Source organism: Scophthalmus maximus, chromosome 8 (genome assembly GCF_022379125.1).
Source record: "Scophthalmus maximus strain ysfricsl-2021 chromosome 8, ASM2237912v1, whole genome shotgun sequence".
In the NCBI taxonomy this organism is placed as follows: Eukaryota; Metazoa; Chordata; class Actinopteri; order Pleuronectiformes; family Scophthalmidae; genus Scophthalmus; species Scophthalmus maximus.
The window spans coordinates 17,274,680-17,291,827 of NC_061522.1; the positions used below are offsets into that span (position 1 = coordinate 17,274,680).

The following is a 17,148-nucleotide window of genomic DNA, read 5'->3' on the forward strand; positions in this document are numbered from 1 at the left end:
CTCTCTCTCTCTCTCTCTCTCACACACACACACACACACACACACATACAGTCTTTCTCTCTCTCTATCATGATTCGATTACTTTCGATGAAAACAAGAGTCAAAAAAACAATATTTCGTTCCATCCTGTTTTTCTGTCCCCTCACCAAGACAAACCTTCCACGCAGCAGCTGCCAATGTTTACATGAAATACACACCGATCTGGTTACTATTCAACACTACAGGAAGGCTACAGAGGCAGAGAGCTGACCTGTCACATGCCAGCACTGAGTCTGACCCAACAACATGGGCAGAAAGAAAAGTAGATCAGATCGCTTCCAAAAATATTTGCTTTGGAATTTCTAAATGATCTCTGAAGTCTACTTGAAATGTATTAATTTTTTTTAAATAAATACAAACATTTTATCAGTGAAACTAGCTTCTTCACTGTCAACAGACCGAAGAAGAAGAAGAAGAATACTTTTTTGACTTTTAACGCAACTTTATTTATGGCACATAAAAAAAATCCTTAAATAAACCAATTTCAGATAAACTAATAAAAAACAACAACAACTAAACAAAAAACTATTTCATTCACAATGGCCCGATCCACTATAATTATGCTAATACTCCGCTGCTGAAGAAGAAGAAGTAGAAGAAGAAGAAGAAGAAGAAGAAGAAGAAGAAGAAGAAGAAGAAGAAGAAGAAGGGCAGCGAATCCGGTGTGTGTCCATATTTTTGCAACAGCCAATGGGCGTCTGGGATTCGTTGTTTGCGGAAGTTGCGGAGCCGCAGTCCACGCTGTGTAACCTGTTGACATGTTCTGCTATAACTGCTATATTCCGGCGCCAGTCACGTGCTTTTTCACGTTTATTTCATTCACAGAAATGTTACAACACGATTGGTAATCGACATCTCGATCCACCTATAGCCGGTGTGGTTTTAGACTTCTGCCGCCGACTTGTCTCTCCAAACGACCGCTCGTGTTATCTCTTCGTACCTCGTATTGAATCGGCCGGACCGGAGTCGGACGTCAGCCGACGGCTTTGTGGTCGCCCACATGAGCAGTGGGGCTGCCCGGGCCGCTGCGGGACAGGGTGCTGGGGGTCGACATGGAGCCACCGAAGAGGCTCCGCACCACTGCAGGCGACGCAGAGACGCCGAGTGGAGAGCGAGGGGAGGCGGGGAGCGCGGTGGATGTGGTGGGTTGATGGACCGACCCACTCACAAGACCACACGAACCCAAAGAACTCACAGCTGAGCGAGCAGGTTTAAACATCCAAGGAGTTGGTCAAAGGCTGACTCTAGATGTATGTAGACTCTGGCACTGTGTCATTGACTCCACCCTGAAACTACCGTTGGTTATTTTCTGTGTACATTTCAATACAATCAATGTGTTAAACATCTTGTCTCCATGATTTGAATTACATATGGTTGCCCATCAGTCGGTTGTGATGTGCAGACTAACTCTCCACACGTGTGTTTTCATCCGCAGAGTGTTGTCATGCCAGTGTACAACGCATCCTGTTGGCTGGATGAGTGTCTGCAGGCCATATCAGAGCAAGACTTCACCGGATCCATGGAGCTGTCAGTCTATGACGATGCGAGCACTGTGCGTGTGTGTGTGTGTGTGTGTAGTTTCTCAAGTATAAATACCTTGGGTCTTGGGAGTATCATACTTGACGTGTGTTTGTCTCTGTTCGTCCCTCAGGATGACTCCAGGATAGTGGTGGAGGGTTGGAGGGAGAGGCTGGAGGCGAGGGGCATCTCAGTATTGATCTCTGGTCACAGCTCTGCCCAACCAAGAGGAGGTCAGTAGACTTCTCTGTGAGGCCACGTTCGTAGAACGGAAGCATAGACACACACACATTCAGTAATGAAAACCAGTTTTCCTATCAGCGAACTCCCCCAGAGAGAGTATCAGTGAGACCATGACAGTAAAATACACAACGCTGACCAATATGAATCATTTAGGGAGGTAAACACATTTCAGACCAGTGTGTTCAACACAGAGAGAGAGAGAGGGTGAACATGTTCAGCCAAATGTTGTATTTTCTTTCTTCTTCACTGTGAGGGAGACGTAACCTCTGTAGCATCAGCATCTGTGACTGAGTTAGCAAGGTTGCAAAAATGTGTTCATTTCAAAGAACTGTGATGTGAACAAAACTGGAGAAAAAGCCCATCAAAGGTTAGTTTTTTACATTGTTAACAAATCCCACTGGTTACGTCTTAGTTTTTTCTTTTAAAACTTTGTGCCTCCTCTACATGTAGTATTTTTTTTTCTTAAACAGGTTCAGTAATGTACTAAAATGTACTAGATTTATTAGGCAACAATAATCTTTGACACCCTGCCTTGGATTAATAGTGATTATATTCAGCAGCAGGGTAATGTATGTAAGTTTGTATGTATGTAATAAACAACAATGTTTCTCGGAGTAGGAAGGAAAATGTCACCCACTGCCACAGTGTGGCTCACTGATGTCTCTTTCCTTTTGTTTTAGGACAACAGTGCAGCTCTGTGGCACAGAGGAACAGATACATCAAACCATTAGAATCAGTTTATTGTTGTTTTTGGTATTTTCATGGGATTAATTGACAATCAGAAAAAAATGCAATAACACACCAGCCTTATCATTTGAGAAAGTTGGTTTTAGACTTTTTATTCCATCACAGCTGAGCGACTACATGTAGAGAATGAAAGCTGTGTGATTTTGACTCAGAACACAGGGGCAGATGTTAAGATCAGTCATATTTAAGTACGATCCTATTGAAAGCAGCATGACGGTCACTGTGATGGACGATCTGTCTCATGTATTTGACTGGCATGTCCTTTGTCTTTTGTCTGACATTCTGTAAATGACAATATAGTATTGCCTATGTTGTTACGTTTAATGATTGAATATGATAAGTGCTTACACATGGAGTCATACAAAAGCAAGAGTATACAAACGCACATAAACAAAAACTGTTTCTGTCTTTCAGTGGGATATGCAAAGAATAAGGCAATATCTCAGAGCTGTGGGAAATACTTGTGCTTTCAGGATGCGGTAAGTGTGTGTGTGTGTGTGTTTGTGTGTTTGTGTGTGTGTGTGTGTGTGTCTTTGTCAAACGGGGCATGTTCTATTTCATTGTTCAGATGTCTTTCATAACACATACAGTAGTCCTTCAAAAATAATTAGATCATGTTGGTTTGTCCAAATATACAGGCTGCACATAAATACATTCAGACCTCAGCGCCTCTGTGACTGTTTGGCACAGTTGTCAGAGCACATGATTAATGACCTGAGCGCAGGAGTTGATATACACTACGTCCTTTATGCGTGTGCAGATTCATATGAGTTCCTTTGACACGGTATTTTGTAGATGCTTGTCTAAAGGCTAATTGCCAAAAATTACAAATGAAAGGCCACAACATCTGACCTTTTGACCTCTGTTTACTTCTGTTTTGAGTCAAACAGCTTGGTCAGAAACAATCAGCTTGGTCAGAAACAATCAGCTTCTTCTATTTACTTTCTTGTTTAGCTGCTCAACACTGCTCATATCCTCTCTTCCTCTAAAACCTTACATTTAAACGTCCACCTCTATCCCTCTATTTAAAGGCTCTTTTGTTTCTGTGCACGTCAACGCTCTTCCCTCCAGATAAAGTCTAGAAAAGCATGTTGTTTTTCATAACAAATGGTGTAAGCTGAAGGGTATTACAGCTGTGTTAGTGTTTTTTCCCCTCTTCATGTTCAATTTTTTTCATATTTTATAAATTTGGCATTTTTGGGAATTATTGTAAATGGCTGCGGCTACTACTTCTTCTCTAAGACAACGGTTTTCGGAGCGACAACACACATACAATAAGATGTTTTTTAAAAAGCAAAAACTGCTTAAGCTATAATTTTTTTTTTTTTCCTAGGTGAGTACCATGTATTTGATCATGCTGAATTCTAACCATTCTGAACCTGTGGTTTATGTTTTAATTGATATTCTTTGTGCTCCAGGATGACGTTATGTTGCATCAGAGGGTTCGTCTGCAGTATGAGGTGTCTGTCCTCCACCCAAACTCTGTAAGTTCTCCCTCAAGTATTTGCTAACTCACTTCCTTCGCGCTCTGTTGTGCTTTGCCGTCAACCCCTTCTACCCTTCTTTTCCCCTTACCCCCCTCTCCTCTTGCTTTTCTCTCCCTCTCGACATCCGGCCACTCCCTTCCTTCAAACACTAAAAAAAAATACTCAGGCTGTTTTGCGTGCTTGAGCATTTGCGTGTGCGCTTCCATGCGGTTGGCATGCGGAGCAGTGTGAGTATCCGGTGTTGGCGCTCTCTGAGGCCTGCCAGGTCAGAGGTTAAAGGTCGTGTGTGTGAGGGAAGTGAGGGAGACAGCATGGAGACAGCCGGCTTGCTGCCCTGCACAAACACCCTGCCCCTTTCTGTTATGGCTCTAATATTTACGGCTGTAAAATGTGGATTGTTTTCAATTTTGTCACCTCTCTCTTCTTCATGTAAGTCCCCCATTATTTCTCATGGGGGGTTTGGCTTGTACATGTCAAAAAGGGTACAACTGATTTAGCTTTACTTGCCAAATTTTACATTCTTATACATTTGTAGGGCAGCAATTAACAATTTATTAACCAATGACTTTTTTGACCCACAAAATGTTATACTAAAATGTTATACTAAAATATTTTGTGGAATAGCCATCATAGATTATCTGAGGCCAAGGTGTTGTTGTGTGAGGCAAACTGTATGAAACATGCCTTTATTCTGAAGAATTGCCCTCAGAAGCAGAGGCGATCTTTCTCTGGACACTTTAACAATAATCCAGGAAACATTACCTACTTCTATTTAAACACCTAAATGGTTGCAAACGTTGTCATTGGTTTTAGAACTAATAAAGGTGCATGTGTTTTTTCATGATGATAGCTGATTGGCTGCAGAGTTCAGAGGCTTCCAGAAGGATCTACAGAGCGATACACTCGCTGGATCAACACAATCTCTCAGGATCAGCTCGTGACACAGGTACAAGATTGCATCTGCGACACAGAATGTGCTTTTGGATTTGCACGCATGCGCACATGCGTGTGTGTGTGAGGTCATGTGCCAGACAGTAACCAGGTCAGACAGAAACAGGATACGTACCTGTCACCCTCAGTTTCCATGGAAATGTGACAGTGGACTGGGCGGAGACCTCAGCGTCCCTCCTGACCTCTGTCCATCACATCCCACCAGAGGAAGCAGGCCACACTGCCAGCTGTCTGCTGACAGTGGGCGACAGTGGAAACTGTCGGCAGTGGAAAAGACAAAAACGTACTGTGAGCTTACTGTGCAGACTGTTTTGCTTCCAACTGATCCTGCTGTAGACATTAAGCTTTACAGTGCTACTATGAAGCTTATCCTACCAGACTGTCATATAAAAGTAGTTGCAGATTAATATCACTACACAACACAATAGTATAGTTACTGTAAACAAAGACTCTGTACTTAACCAGACTGGATTTCATAAGAAATTGTTAATAATGGCACAAAACAGAGAAATGATTTCCCTCCAGAGAAGGTGGAGCTGGGTTTCACCTCCATGGCAGATGATGAAATGAATGTATTCAGGTTTGCTGTTATTAATCCTCACCTTTCCTCCTACTGTCTCTTCAAAACAAGTACAATGAAACAACAACACGCATTGTAAGGAGGAAACAAGGGTGGGTCACCACGATCGAACGTTGCAGCCAGACTGTTGTTTATTCTTCACAGCAGGTGCCATGTTTTTTTCAAAGTGGGAAAAACACTTGTTTTTTTAATAACATTATCAGTGGCTCCGACAGTCTCCTTCTAACACATGACAGTATGACAGTGAGTCAGCATCCAAATCCTCACCACCCTGAAACTGAAGCAGCTCAGCCATCATTCATTTTATTATTTACACCCATAGACTGTATATAAAAATGGAAAAAGTCACCGGAGAGTGAAGCCATTCTCTGAAATGACCAGCAGAGGGCAACTCCACTGGTTACAAAAAGAAGTCAGTTTCTATAGAAGTCTACGAGAAAAGGTACTTGATTTATATCGTCAGTAAACATTATCCTGAGGAGTTTATGATCTCAATCTAGTTTCAAGTCTTCTTCAATACAGCATGATGTTCATTTTGTAAATGATGGGTCAAATAGACGATAACGCATCATATACATTGGGACATGGACAAAACTAGTACTGTCCAGTAGGTGCAGGTCAAATGTGCAGGTGTCATGTATTTTGACCATGTAACAACAGAGATGTATGATTCCATTATCACCTAGTCAGACACAGAGTCCACTTCTAATGGCAAAAGTCATGATGACATTGTCCCTACATTGGAATAGTGTGGACTTATATAGTGTTTGGCTAGTAGTTATAAAATCTGTGAGTGACTGAAGATCTCTACATACCAGTTTTATAGCTAATAAGTCTTCTTCCACCACATTAAAAAGTAATTTGAATCACTAAATTATAAGAGAGCCAGTGATTATAAAAATTAAACTGTTTATGTAGAGATGTATTAACAAAACACACTGTCACTAAGGATACAAGACAACCTGGACTTACTCTTTCCAACACGCAAGCACGCACGCACGGTCTGCATAACTCCTTAGCAGACATTCCAGGATATTTATATGATATTAAGTTTCATGGAGCATGAGAATGAGCTCATACATTGATTTTGCAGGCTTTAACGCAGCTCCTTTCCTCTTCCCTCCTATCCCTTCACTTTATCTGACTTTACTTTCAATTTCTAGGCAAAGAAACATTATCTAAGTGAGTTAAACCAGAGATTTACTCAGGGTGGTGGCTGCTTAACTTGATCCAGAGCTGGACCTCTCTCTCTCTCGCTCTCTCTCGCTCTCTCTTACTCACTCACCCTCTCTGTGTCCACTGTTTTCCCAGAAGTCATTCCTATTCCTCTTATTTGTGCTCTTTGGCCACAGCTTACATCTGCAAAATGTTGCAATATTACAAAAGGGAGAAGAGAAGTACGTAGGTGGACACTCACACACACACAAACGCAAAAAATTATTCACTTGCTCACTAGATTCTCTCCAGCTGTTTGACTGGCTGAATCCAGATGTCTTTCCTAAATTTCTTCATCTGTGATGTATTTCAGTTATGCAGTAGTATTCTACTTCAGCCAAGAACAGATTCATGTCCACATACAAACACATGTACACACTCACACACACACACACACAAACAGCATGTGAAAAACATTGACGTAGTGGCATGAAGAAACAGATCAACCTGGAATGGCCCTCAGACACAAAATGTAAAAACACTACTGTTGCAAAACACACAAACACACACACACACACACACAGAGAGTGAGGGAAGTTGGAAGAAGAGGAGGTGGGGGTCTGGAGAGGTAGGTGGGCAGCAGCGGAACGAATGAGTTGGGGGCTGCGCATGTAAAATGAGAAAGAAATATGTAGGCTGTAATGCGGTCCTGGTGTATGACAAAGGTTTCCAGTCAGAGAGAAGAGGAAAGGCAAGAAAACAAAGTCATTAGGCAAAACTCATTTATGAGAGGATGGAAGTGTATATCCTTCCCCTGCACACTTCAGGAAGCACACACTTGTGTGGGACAGCACACGTGGCGGCGCTCAAACCTGCCGTGTTTGCAGGAGACGTTTAACTTGTCCACAGTCCTTCTCTACTTCTTCTCCATTTGGTTCTCGTTTGTTCTGTGAAACCAAAATGGGAAATTTCCCCAAACCATCAGTCAAATCTTGCTCTGGTTTTTCTGTTACGAGGTCGTGTTACCATCTGTTCTGTAACCACAACATGAAGGTCCTTTATTCTTAAAGGGATAAAGGCCCTTTCCTGAAGTGTGTGTGTGTGTGTGTGTGTGTGTGTGTGTGTGTGTGTGTGTGTGTGTGTGTGTGTGTGTGTGTGTGTGTGTGTGTGTGTGTGTGTGTGTGTGTGTGTGTGTGTGTGTGTGTGTGTGTGTGTGTGTGTGTGTGTGTGTGTGTGTGTGTGTGTGTGTGTGTGTGTGTGTGTGTGTCGCGGGGATAAATCTAATTACACATCCTTCTAACCCCTTGAAAGATTTGATTGTACTGTAGAAGCCAAATTCCTACTTGTTTTGTATGTTTGAATTAAACATGAAGATTTATTAATATAAATATGATTAGTTAGTAAGTCAGTTAGGTAGTTAGTTCATTATCCCGAAAAGGGGAAATTCTTTTTCACAACACTGTACATCCATCTTCACACACAACAGGGCGATCAGTAAACATCATGGAACAGCAACAATAACAGACGAGGACGTCTCATGAACAACGAGCCTGGGTTAGCAGCGGGATGTCTTATTAAGTGCTATGGCTGCAGGTTATCTGCTTCTGCAGAAGCACCTTATGGATCTGAACCAATGCAATGTGGATATTATGGAGACATGGCACTTGAGTGGATGAGTGATGTCCTGTGATATTGAGGTCGCGCTGTGAGGGATGGCCTTAACATTGGTTGTTTTTTCAGTTGCAATGCTCATACTGTCGATTTTCTCACTTCCACAAGCTCAACAGTGCACTCCTCATTTAATTTAGGATAAATAGATTTTTATTCTACTTCAGACCACTTTTTTCAAAATCAACCTTGGTTCTCTGCTGTTTGTTCATCCTCTACTCTTTTGGATTATTTAAACTTCCTAAACTTAAAGTCGAGTGGGCGCTCTACCCAGACGTCACCCTTCGACTGAATGTTCTGGAAATGTTCCTGCTGTTGTGAACGCATCTGACTCAGACAATCTCCTGCTGCGTTTTTCAAGTGAACGGCAAACTCTGGAAAATGTCTGGACCCCATTGATGTGGACATTTTCTGGAGTTCATGTCTGAAAACAGATCAAGTGTTTTGTGTTGAAATCTGAACTGTTTTGATGTCTCAGGTGTTCACGTCTCACGGCCCCACCGTTGTCATGCCGACATGGTTCTGCTCAAAGAACTGGTTCCTGAAGGTTGGACCATTTGACGAGGGAGGCAAGGTGAGATTTCACACCAGAACAGGTTTGTTGAGTGATTCAAAGTCGGCTGCTGTTCTCCATCCACAACTTCGCCCTCTACTTCCTCTGCCGCAGGGTGTCCCAGAGGATCTGCTCTTCTTCTACCAGAGTCTTCGTCGGGGAGGCGGGCTGTCCAGGGTCGATCAGTGCCTGCTGGTCTACCGTTACCACGAGAAGGCCGCCACACACTCTGTAACAGAGTCAGTCTCACCGCCCACCCCCCATCCCCACTCATACACACACAGCATCAATCTTCCACTCACTCACAGCTGCCCACTGCCATCCTACATGGTACGAGGGCTCGATACTGTCACACACCATTATGCTAAATATACGCTCACAGACCCCTGCTTTCATTTTCTTGAAATTTTCTTGAAATGTGTTTTTGGTAACTGAGTCATATCCCTGCCTTATGAGTCAGACATGTCAGTTTGTTTTCTTCTGTGTTCAGTATCTCTCAGACGCTGTTGGTGGGTAATCTGAAATTGTGAACAGACGTTTTTACATGGCGCACGCGTGTGTATATGTGTGCATGCGTGGGTGTGTGTCTGTGTGTGCGTGCGTGGGTGGGTGTGTCTGAAGGAGCTGGACATTCCTGCTGTTGTTTGTGCTTCAGCAAGGTCACGTACTGTAGCATCTGTGTGTGTGTGTGTGTGTGTGTGTGTGTGTTTCTACAAAGGAGAAGGTCTTTCCTGCTTTCCCTCCCCCCCACACACACACCTCCCTCCCTTTCATCCCCTTTTTCCTGTTATCCCTCCATCCTTTCCTCCTTCCTTCCCTACGCAAGTCCACTGCTCGTATATCTGCCCGTGTTGACGCACTCCTTCAGCCATCATCCTCCTCTCTGTCTTCATCTATGATCTTGTCTATTTTTGGAGGCCCTATTTCAAGCTTGCCTTGCCCACTTTCCACTCTCCCCCAACTTCTTGTCAGCCCTTCCTATCCACAGCCTATACCTGCTTCCTCTATTTAGTTGAATTAAGCCATCTTCTTTTCTGTCTCACATACTCACACACACACGGACGGATGCCTATGACCTATGTAATGGTGCACTCAGTTGTCAATTTATTAGGAACAGCTAGTGAAAAGTAGTGCAGTCGAACCCAGCCGTCCTGTAATAAATCCTCCCTTCATGAAATTATAATGTTCAGTTGTATTTGAAACTGTCTATGTCGCCTACCCTCATTGTTTTTAATGAGTGAACAGAATAATAGGTACACCTGTCAACAACAGCACCACATATTGTAGCCTCCAAAATGGTTGTACAGTTGAATCAACATCTCTTTAACACAATTTTAACAAAAACTGAACATTGCACAACAATTTATTGCAGGACTGTTATACTTCTTATTTTTGTACTTTCTTCTAATTTAAAAGTCTAAAATGATTTTAGGGCTGTATGCATTTCTACTCTTGGTTTGGAGCAACTGTGACAAATCCAAATATCATCCCGTGGATTAATAAATATATTTCTGATCATGGTTCAGATTCTGTTCTATCAGGCTGCATCGCTTTGAGCTTGGTGTTCCCAATAAACTGACAGCAGGGTGTAGAAAACGTTGCGATAGTGCCATGGAGTAACTGAGATGAGAAGCCCCTTAACGTGGAAAGGCTGTGTTTATAGATGTGGGTGTGCCGGCATGAGTGTGTGTATGTTTTGTGCACCCGTTGTGTGTTTGACTCTGTACCAGTGTGCGTGAAAGTGTGTTTGTCTTTTGATCCTCAGGATATTAAAGGGATGAAGGGTTCAGTGTGTGTATGCAGATACAGTTTATAGTAAATCTCTGTCATGTTACTGCCATGTCTGAGAATCAAAGCCTGTATGGAGAATGTAGAAAAAGCAAGAGAGACCACCCGCGCTCCACGATGGAGGTGGGTTCGGGTTTGTTTGTCATATGAGGCCCCCGGTTAGACACATCAGGAGGTGGGAGTACTCAGTATCAGTTCATGCCTCTGTGTCTGTGTGTGTGTGTGTGTGTGTGTGTGTGTGTGTGTGTGTGTGTGTGTGTGTGTGTGTGTGTGTGTGTGTGTGTGTGTGTGTGTGTGTGTGTGTGTGTGTGTGTGTGTGTGTGTGTGTGTGTGTGTGTGTGTGTGTGTGTGTGTGTGTGTGTGAGTGTGAGAGAGAGAGAGAGAGAGAGAGCGCGTGAGAGAGAGAGAGAGCGCGTGAGAGCGGGTGAGAGAGAGAGAGAGAGCGGGTGAGAGAGAGAGAGAGAGAGCGGGTGAGAGAGAGCGGGTGAGCGTGGAAGAAAGGGTTAAGAGCATGAGGACACTCACTGAGCACTTTATTAGGAACACCATCTTCCTCCCTTTGCTCCGAAAACAGCCTCAGCTCTTTGTGGTTTGGATTCCACAAGATGTTGGAAACATCACCTTTTAGACTTCGGTCCATGTTGCATCATTTCCGGCGATTTGTCTGCATTGTTTCATTCAAAACTAAATAAACAATCTCGAGCATCTATAATTTTAGCCTGTACTCTCTGTGAGTCCATCCTCTGATCCTCTTCCCATCTCCTCGTCTGTTTCCAGGGAAACCATTTGGAAGCTGCGAGTAGACTACCTGCAGGAGAGAGTACTCAGCCAGTGGGAGAGCTTCACCATATGGAACGCTGGGAAACAGGGCCGGAAGCTGTACCGGTGCCTGAGTTGGGCCAATCAGAAAAAAGTATGTTACCTTCACACGTGACATGTGGACCAAACTATATTTTTCTACCTGTTTTTGGATTCCCAGTGGATGGAACTGTTGGAAGAAGTTGCTGTATGTGAGCGTGTGCCAGCATCCATCATCTTTCTGATCTGTTCTATCAGGTCAAAGCTTTCTGTGATGTGGATTACAACAAGATCCAGAAAGGCTTTTACACTTATGAAGAATCTAAGGTGAGCTCCACAACGCCGGACAGCAACTATAACATGTGTATTGTGATTGAATGTCACAATAAGCACGGACGTCATCAAGCCAATGACATTTGGTTAAAAGCAACTTCCAAAAATAATGCTTAACCAGCCTCTTTATTCCAGTGAGTTTCTATACACTGATGAATGGTTTGTGCATCTCTCTTTCTGTTGATATCCTTGCAGGAAATACCGAAGCCAAAAGTCCCGATCCTGCACTACAGAGCTGCCTCCGCCCCCTTCATCATCTGTGTTAAACTGGTGAGCAGAAATCGTGTTGGTTTGTTGTATGTTTGTTTGCCGTTTCTGACCGAATGTCCCTCAGGTCTGTAATCTAAGTTAATGACATAATAATCAAGGGCGTGTGTCCGGCACAGGACATCACACACACACACACACACACACACACACACACACCCACACACTGAGGAGGCGTCAGGAACTGGGTCGAGACAACAGCCTGATATTTGATCACATGGTGCTTGTACAAACATCTGATGTTTTTGCCAGTGCAAAGTTTATACATGTTTTGGGTTATAGATCATACTCAAAATTATATTCAACACTGTTGATAAGCCTTTTACTAAGATATAGATATTCTGTTTTTATCAATCCCTTTATTTTTTAATATACACACACACGGCTGTTCAGGCAGCCAAATCTCTAATTGCCTATTTAAAACTCAGCCAGACTCAGACATCAAATCTAGAGTGACCCCACCTACGGGGGCTGCTAATTGCTCAATTATGGGAACTGGTAGAAGTAATCAGAAGACAAGGAGACCTGGACTCTATCTTGCTCTCTCTCTCTCTCTTTCTTTAAGAAACACACTCACACACAGACACCTGGACTCGATCTCACAAGTTTCAAACCCAGATGTCAAATAACTATAATCAACACATATTCATTTGAACTTTTCTCATAGGCCAGGGTTGGACCTAATTTACTGTAGGTCAGTCTGAATCACTATAGTCTCTATATAACCTTTGGCATTAGGTCAGTGCAGTTAAAATACACAGCAGAGGACAATGAGGACAAGTTTAGCCAACAGCCAAAATGATAATGCCTCCACCGTGTTTTCTCCTCCTGTCATTTCTCACATACTATACTGTTTCATCTGCAGGACATGACGGGAGGTGTTCTGGAGCAGAACCTTAACTCTTTGCAGCTGAAGGAAGGAACCGATTACTACCATTTCAACTAATTGCTTGGGTAGACGAAGAAGAGGAACCCTGGAGCTGTAACAGCCAGAGGAAAGCATGGAAGTGGGTTACTTACTACATACTCACAAACTGAGAGACAGGCAGGTAATAAGAGGAAAAGAGCGATCGCTGGAACAGAGAGGATTTCTCGGCCTCACACCTGAACCACAGCACAGTTACATTTGGCTGCTTTCAGAGAACCTTAAACCAAGAGTTTGATATTTTGGGGTAATCCACTCACTCACTTTCTCATTGAGAGTTAGATGATGAGATTGATGTCACTCTCGTATCTGAATCGTTAAATCTGAACCTGCAGCTAGGAGATGCTGAGCTTAGCTCAAAGACTGGAAAGTATTGCATTTTCTTTTCACCAATTTTGAACAAAAATTTGCTCTTCATTTGGATGAAACTGATTTGTTTCTTACTCGGGTACTTCAGATTCCTTTTTATTTTCACCCTTTTTTGTGGATTACATTAAACTTTATTGAGGCTATGCTCTGATAAAATAGCTGTCTGTTGGGGGTAGCTTCTTATTTAGCATACAGGTGTGAAAGTGGTATAAATTTTCTTGTCTTAGTGTCTGTAAAATTTAAAAAACAAAAAGCAATTTAGGGTATTTCCCAATGTGTGGAACTATTCCTTTTAAAAGCTTGAACATGAGTTTTGAAGCTAATTGAAGTACCATAACTTCAAGTACTAGGAAGAGCGTACGTGGACCTCTATATTTTACTCACGATAAGACACATTTATCATGCAAGAGGACGTGACGATTACTGGTGTTGACCATTGTAATAATAAAACGTTTCTCGTTTCCTAATCCTGTGTGGACTGAGATGAGTATTTTTCACCCTCTTCACTTTAAACTTGTGTTGAAGTTAAAGGAAGCTTCTGGAGCAGAGCGTGTCATCACAGAAGGTTCAACTTATACAAGGGTGGGATGTTTTATTGTTTTACGACCAGAATCCTTGTACTGATTTCTTAAGTCTTCTCTGATGCAACCACACAAATCAGATACATACTCACATCTGCTATAAATGTACTAAAATGGATTTTGTACATATTTGTTTTTCTTTCCCTGGGTCTCTTATGAAATCTAAAGAACAATAACCTCTTTTAGAGAGCACAGCTCCGATACATAAACACACCCAAAAAGTTTATTTTACCTCACAGAGTGTGGAGTTTTTCTGCCCAAAGGTAAACAGACCTTTCCCCACAAAGTCTTCCCCCAGTGTTTCTCAGGTCGGAGAGAAGCGGTCCGCCTTACTGTAAATCGGGCCACAGCCGTTTGTAGTGACACAGCAGTGATGCTAAAAAGAAATGAAGGGGGAGTTTTATTTTCACTACCTTTGTTTGTTATCATAGACGGAACATACAGTGGCACCGTGGTGTGGATGTGAAGAGTCCATTTAGGCTTGGTTTCATTATGTTTAATAGATTACAGCCATGTTTGGGACTGATTCAGCCCTGACAGTGAGGTTTGAGGTAAAGCCCCCGACCTCTTCCCCCACGGTACAGTGCTGCGTAGGGGCTGAGAAAACTATCACATCCATTTAGCACTTAGTCTCCACCTACACCCCTCTTCCCCCTCTGTGTTTCTGCACACAAACACTTAAACAACGGCGTGCTTTCCGCAGAGCTGGTTCTTTACTGCAGGGCTGCAACTACGGATCATTCTCCATCAATTTGTCTCTGGTTATTTTATCAACAATGTTGTCTTTAAAAAGGCAGACTAATGTACTAAATGCAAATTCCCTTTTTTTGGGGGGGGGGGGGCTTTTTTCCACCTTTAATTTGACAGGACAGCTAGGTGAGAAAGGGGAGAGAGAGGGGGGAAGACATGCAGGAAATCGTCACAGGTCAGATTCGAACCCTGGACCTAAGATATTCACTTAACTTTCACAAAAGACAAAGGCGGGAAAAAGAAATATAGAACTATAACTTTTCCTTTCATGCATATGTTGACACTCGTGGTTTCAAGTGGATGGTCGTGACCACGATTGAATGGATTGCCTTGAAATTTGGTCCGGACATTCATGGTAATCAACAGGATGAACTATAATCACTGTAATGATCCTCAGAATTCTCATCTAGCGTTGTCATGGGGTCGAAAATGTCACTTTGTTCAGGTTATGGTTTATGACTAATAACATTCCCATCAGCCTCAAATGTATTCAAGATATTGAACATGCAGGCAATACATTTTCACCTCTGCTCACCTGTTGCACTGTATTTGAGCAACACAGCAGGCTCGGTGGTTCTGAGGCCGCTCATGTTGTGTATGTATGGAGTCGTGGAGCTTCAAGGTGCTTTGGATGAATGTCCACCAAATGGACTCCATACATTTCAAAATGTAACGAATGGAAGGACCTTGTTTAAGTAAGACCACACTCAGCCTAATGCATCCTGTCTCCTTTACCCACTCTGCCCTTGTGATGAAGCACTTGGTCGGCGATCAGAGTGAGCTCTAATGGAGAATCTATGGAGGAGACTCAGAAAGAGAGTAAACAGAGCTTTACTCAGTGTTTACACTCTGTCTCTCTGCAGACATCAGACTTGATAACACACACACACACAATGAATGACCCTGACCCTGGAGCCTGCTTGCCCTCACTGGTCAAATAAACCTGCACGTGTGTAGAAAAAAATGCACACACTCACACACACACTCACTCTTTCTCTGGAAGTGCAGCTGATAAAGAAGAAAGATAAGAGTCGGGCGTGTTTGGGTGAACAGAGCTCACAGAGGTCAGACACTTGAAGGCACCTGGAGCGGTACCACATTCCTTTGTTTCAACAACCTGGATGAATGAGAATCCCGACAGACGTCTTGATTTCCGCGTCTCCCGAGTTTCTCAGAGTTAGTTTGTTTGTGTCTGTCACTGAACAGGAGATGCCGGTGGTAACATGCTGGAGCTACCCTGCCCCATTTTCCTTAGGTTTACTGCGTCTGTACTTCCTGCTCTGGGAAGTTCTGCTCTTCTCTCTTCAACTACTGCTGTCAAGTTACTCTTGAGCAAGGCACCCCCGACAGATCCAGAGCAGCTGCTCATATGCCCCCCCCCCCCCGGTGAATGAATAAATGTCTTCAGAAAGAGAAAGGAGCGTGCCACTCGCGAGTAGTGAGGAAATGGGAGGTCGTGAAGGTTGAAATGAGAGATAGAGGTATGTGAGTGGCTTGTGAGCCAACGTGTGGACGGACGGCGAGTTCCTCACGTCAGGCCACTTGAGAAGAGCCAGGTGACAGCAGGGGGATGAGGGGAGCAGGTCTGTAAATATTTCACATAGTGAAGGAGCACATGAGGTCAAACGGCACGTCGCAGCTAAGGCTCCCTCTGCGACCTTGAAATATTTCAGCTTCTATTGTGTTTATGGTGAAGTTGATTCTATTTCAATCTATTTAACTGACTGTCAGCACAACAGATCTTAAAGGCCCTCCTTCAGAACCCCCCAAAAGGGAATGGTTTTGCAATTATTGGCCACAGACAACTGCTGTCTCCTCCTTACTGATTCTTGTCTTGCTTTTTGTCCTGCTAGTGTCCAGCTCCTCCAGGATTGCACAACCATCGGTGCCATGACCGCTGTGAGGTACAGAGCGATTGTCCGACCTTAACACTGGAGCAGTGGGCTCTGGGTTCCTCCTGGTGCAGGACAATGGCCCGGCATCATGTGGCCAGAGCCTGTAGGCAGTTCCGGGATGATGAAGGCTTTTAGAGGCCATTGACTGGCCCTCTCTTTCCCCTGACCTGAATCCAATTGAGCATCTATGGGACGTCAGGTACTGGCTGCCACAGACGCTCACTGTCACCCTGGTCCAGGCCTGGGAGCAGATCCCCCATGCAGGACACCATCCGCTGACTCACCAGGAGCCTGCCCAGACACTGGGAGGTCCTACAGGCACGCGGGGGCCATACACACTACGTGAGCCACATTATGAGTTGCCTTGATAAAATCCAGGCAAGTTGGATCAGCCTGTGATTTAAATTGTTTCACTTTGATTTTGAATCCAGCCATCAGTGGGTCGATGATTTTGTTTTCCATTGACCGTTGTTACGTCGTTTTGTTCTCAACAAATGACAC

At 43.5% G+C, this 17,148-nt stretch overlaps 1 protein-coding gene across 3 annotated transcripts; it reads left to right on the forward strand.

Annotated features, from left to right (window-relative positions):
• Positions 1-722: 722 nt before the first annotated feature.
• Positions 723-13,893, forward strand: b3gntl1 (UDP-GlcNAc:betaGal beta-1,3-N-acetylglucosaminyltransferase-like 1). 3 transcript variants are annotated; one of them, XM_035637107.2, is made up of 12 exons: positions 723-1,181; positions 1,475-1,591; positions 1,691-1,790; positions 2,962-3,026; positions 3,966-4,031; positions 4,885-4,980; positions 8,867-8,962; positions 9,056-9,180; positions 11,507-11,642; positions 11,786-11,854; positions 12,056-12,130; positions 12,993-13,893. In XM_035637107.2, the coding sequence occupies exons 1-12, from the start codon at positions 1,092-1,094 to the stop codon at positions 13,071-13,073; spliced, it is 1,116 nt and encodes a 371-aa protein (XP_035493000.2). In that variant the 5' UTR covers positions 723-1,091; the 3' UTR covers positions 13,074-13,893. The 3 variants fall into 3 exon arrangements, with proteins under 3 accessions (XP_035493000.2, XP_035493002.1, XP_035493001.1); XM_035637109.2 differs by having other exon boundaries at positions 724-1,336; XM_035637108.2 differs by having other exon boundaries at positions 724-1,289.
• Positions 13,894-17,148: the final 3,255 nt, after the last annotated feature.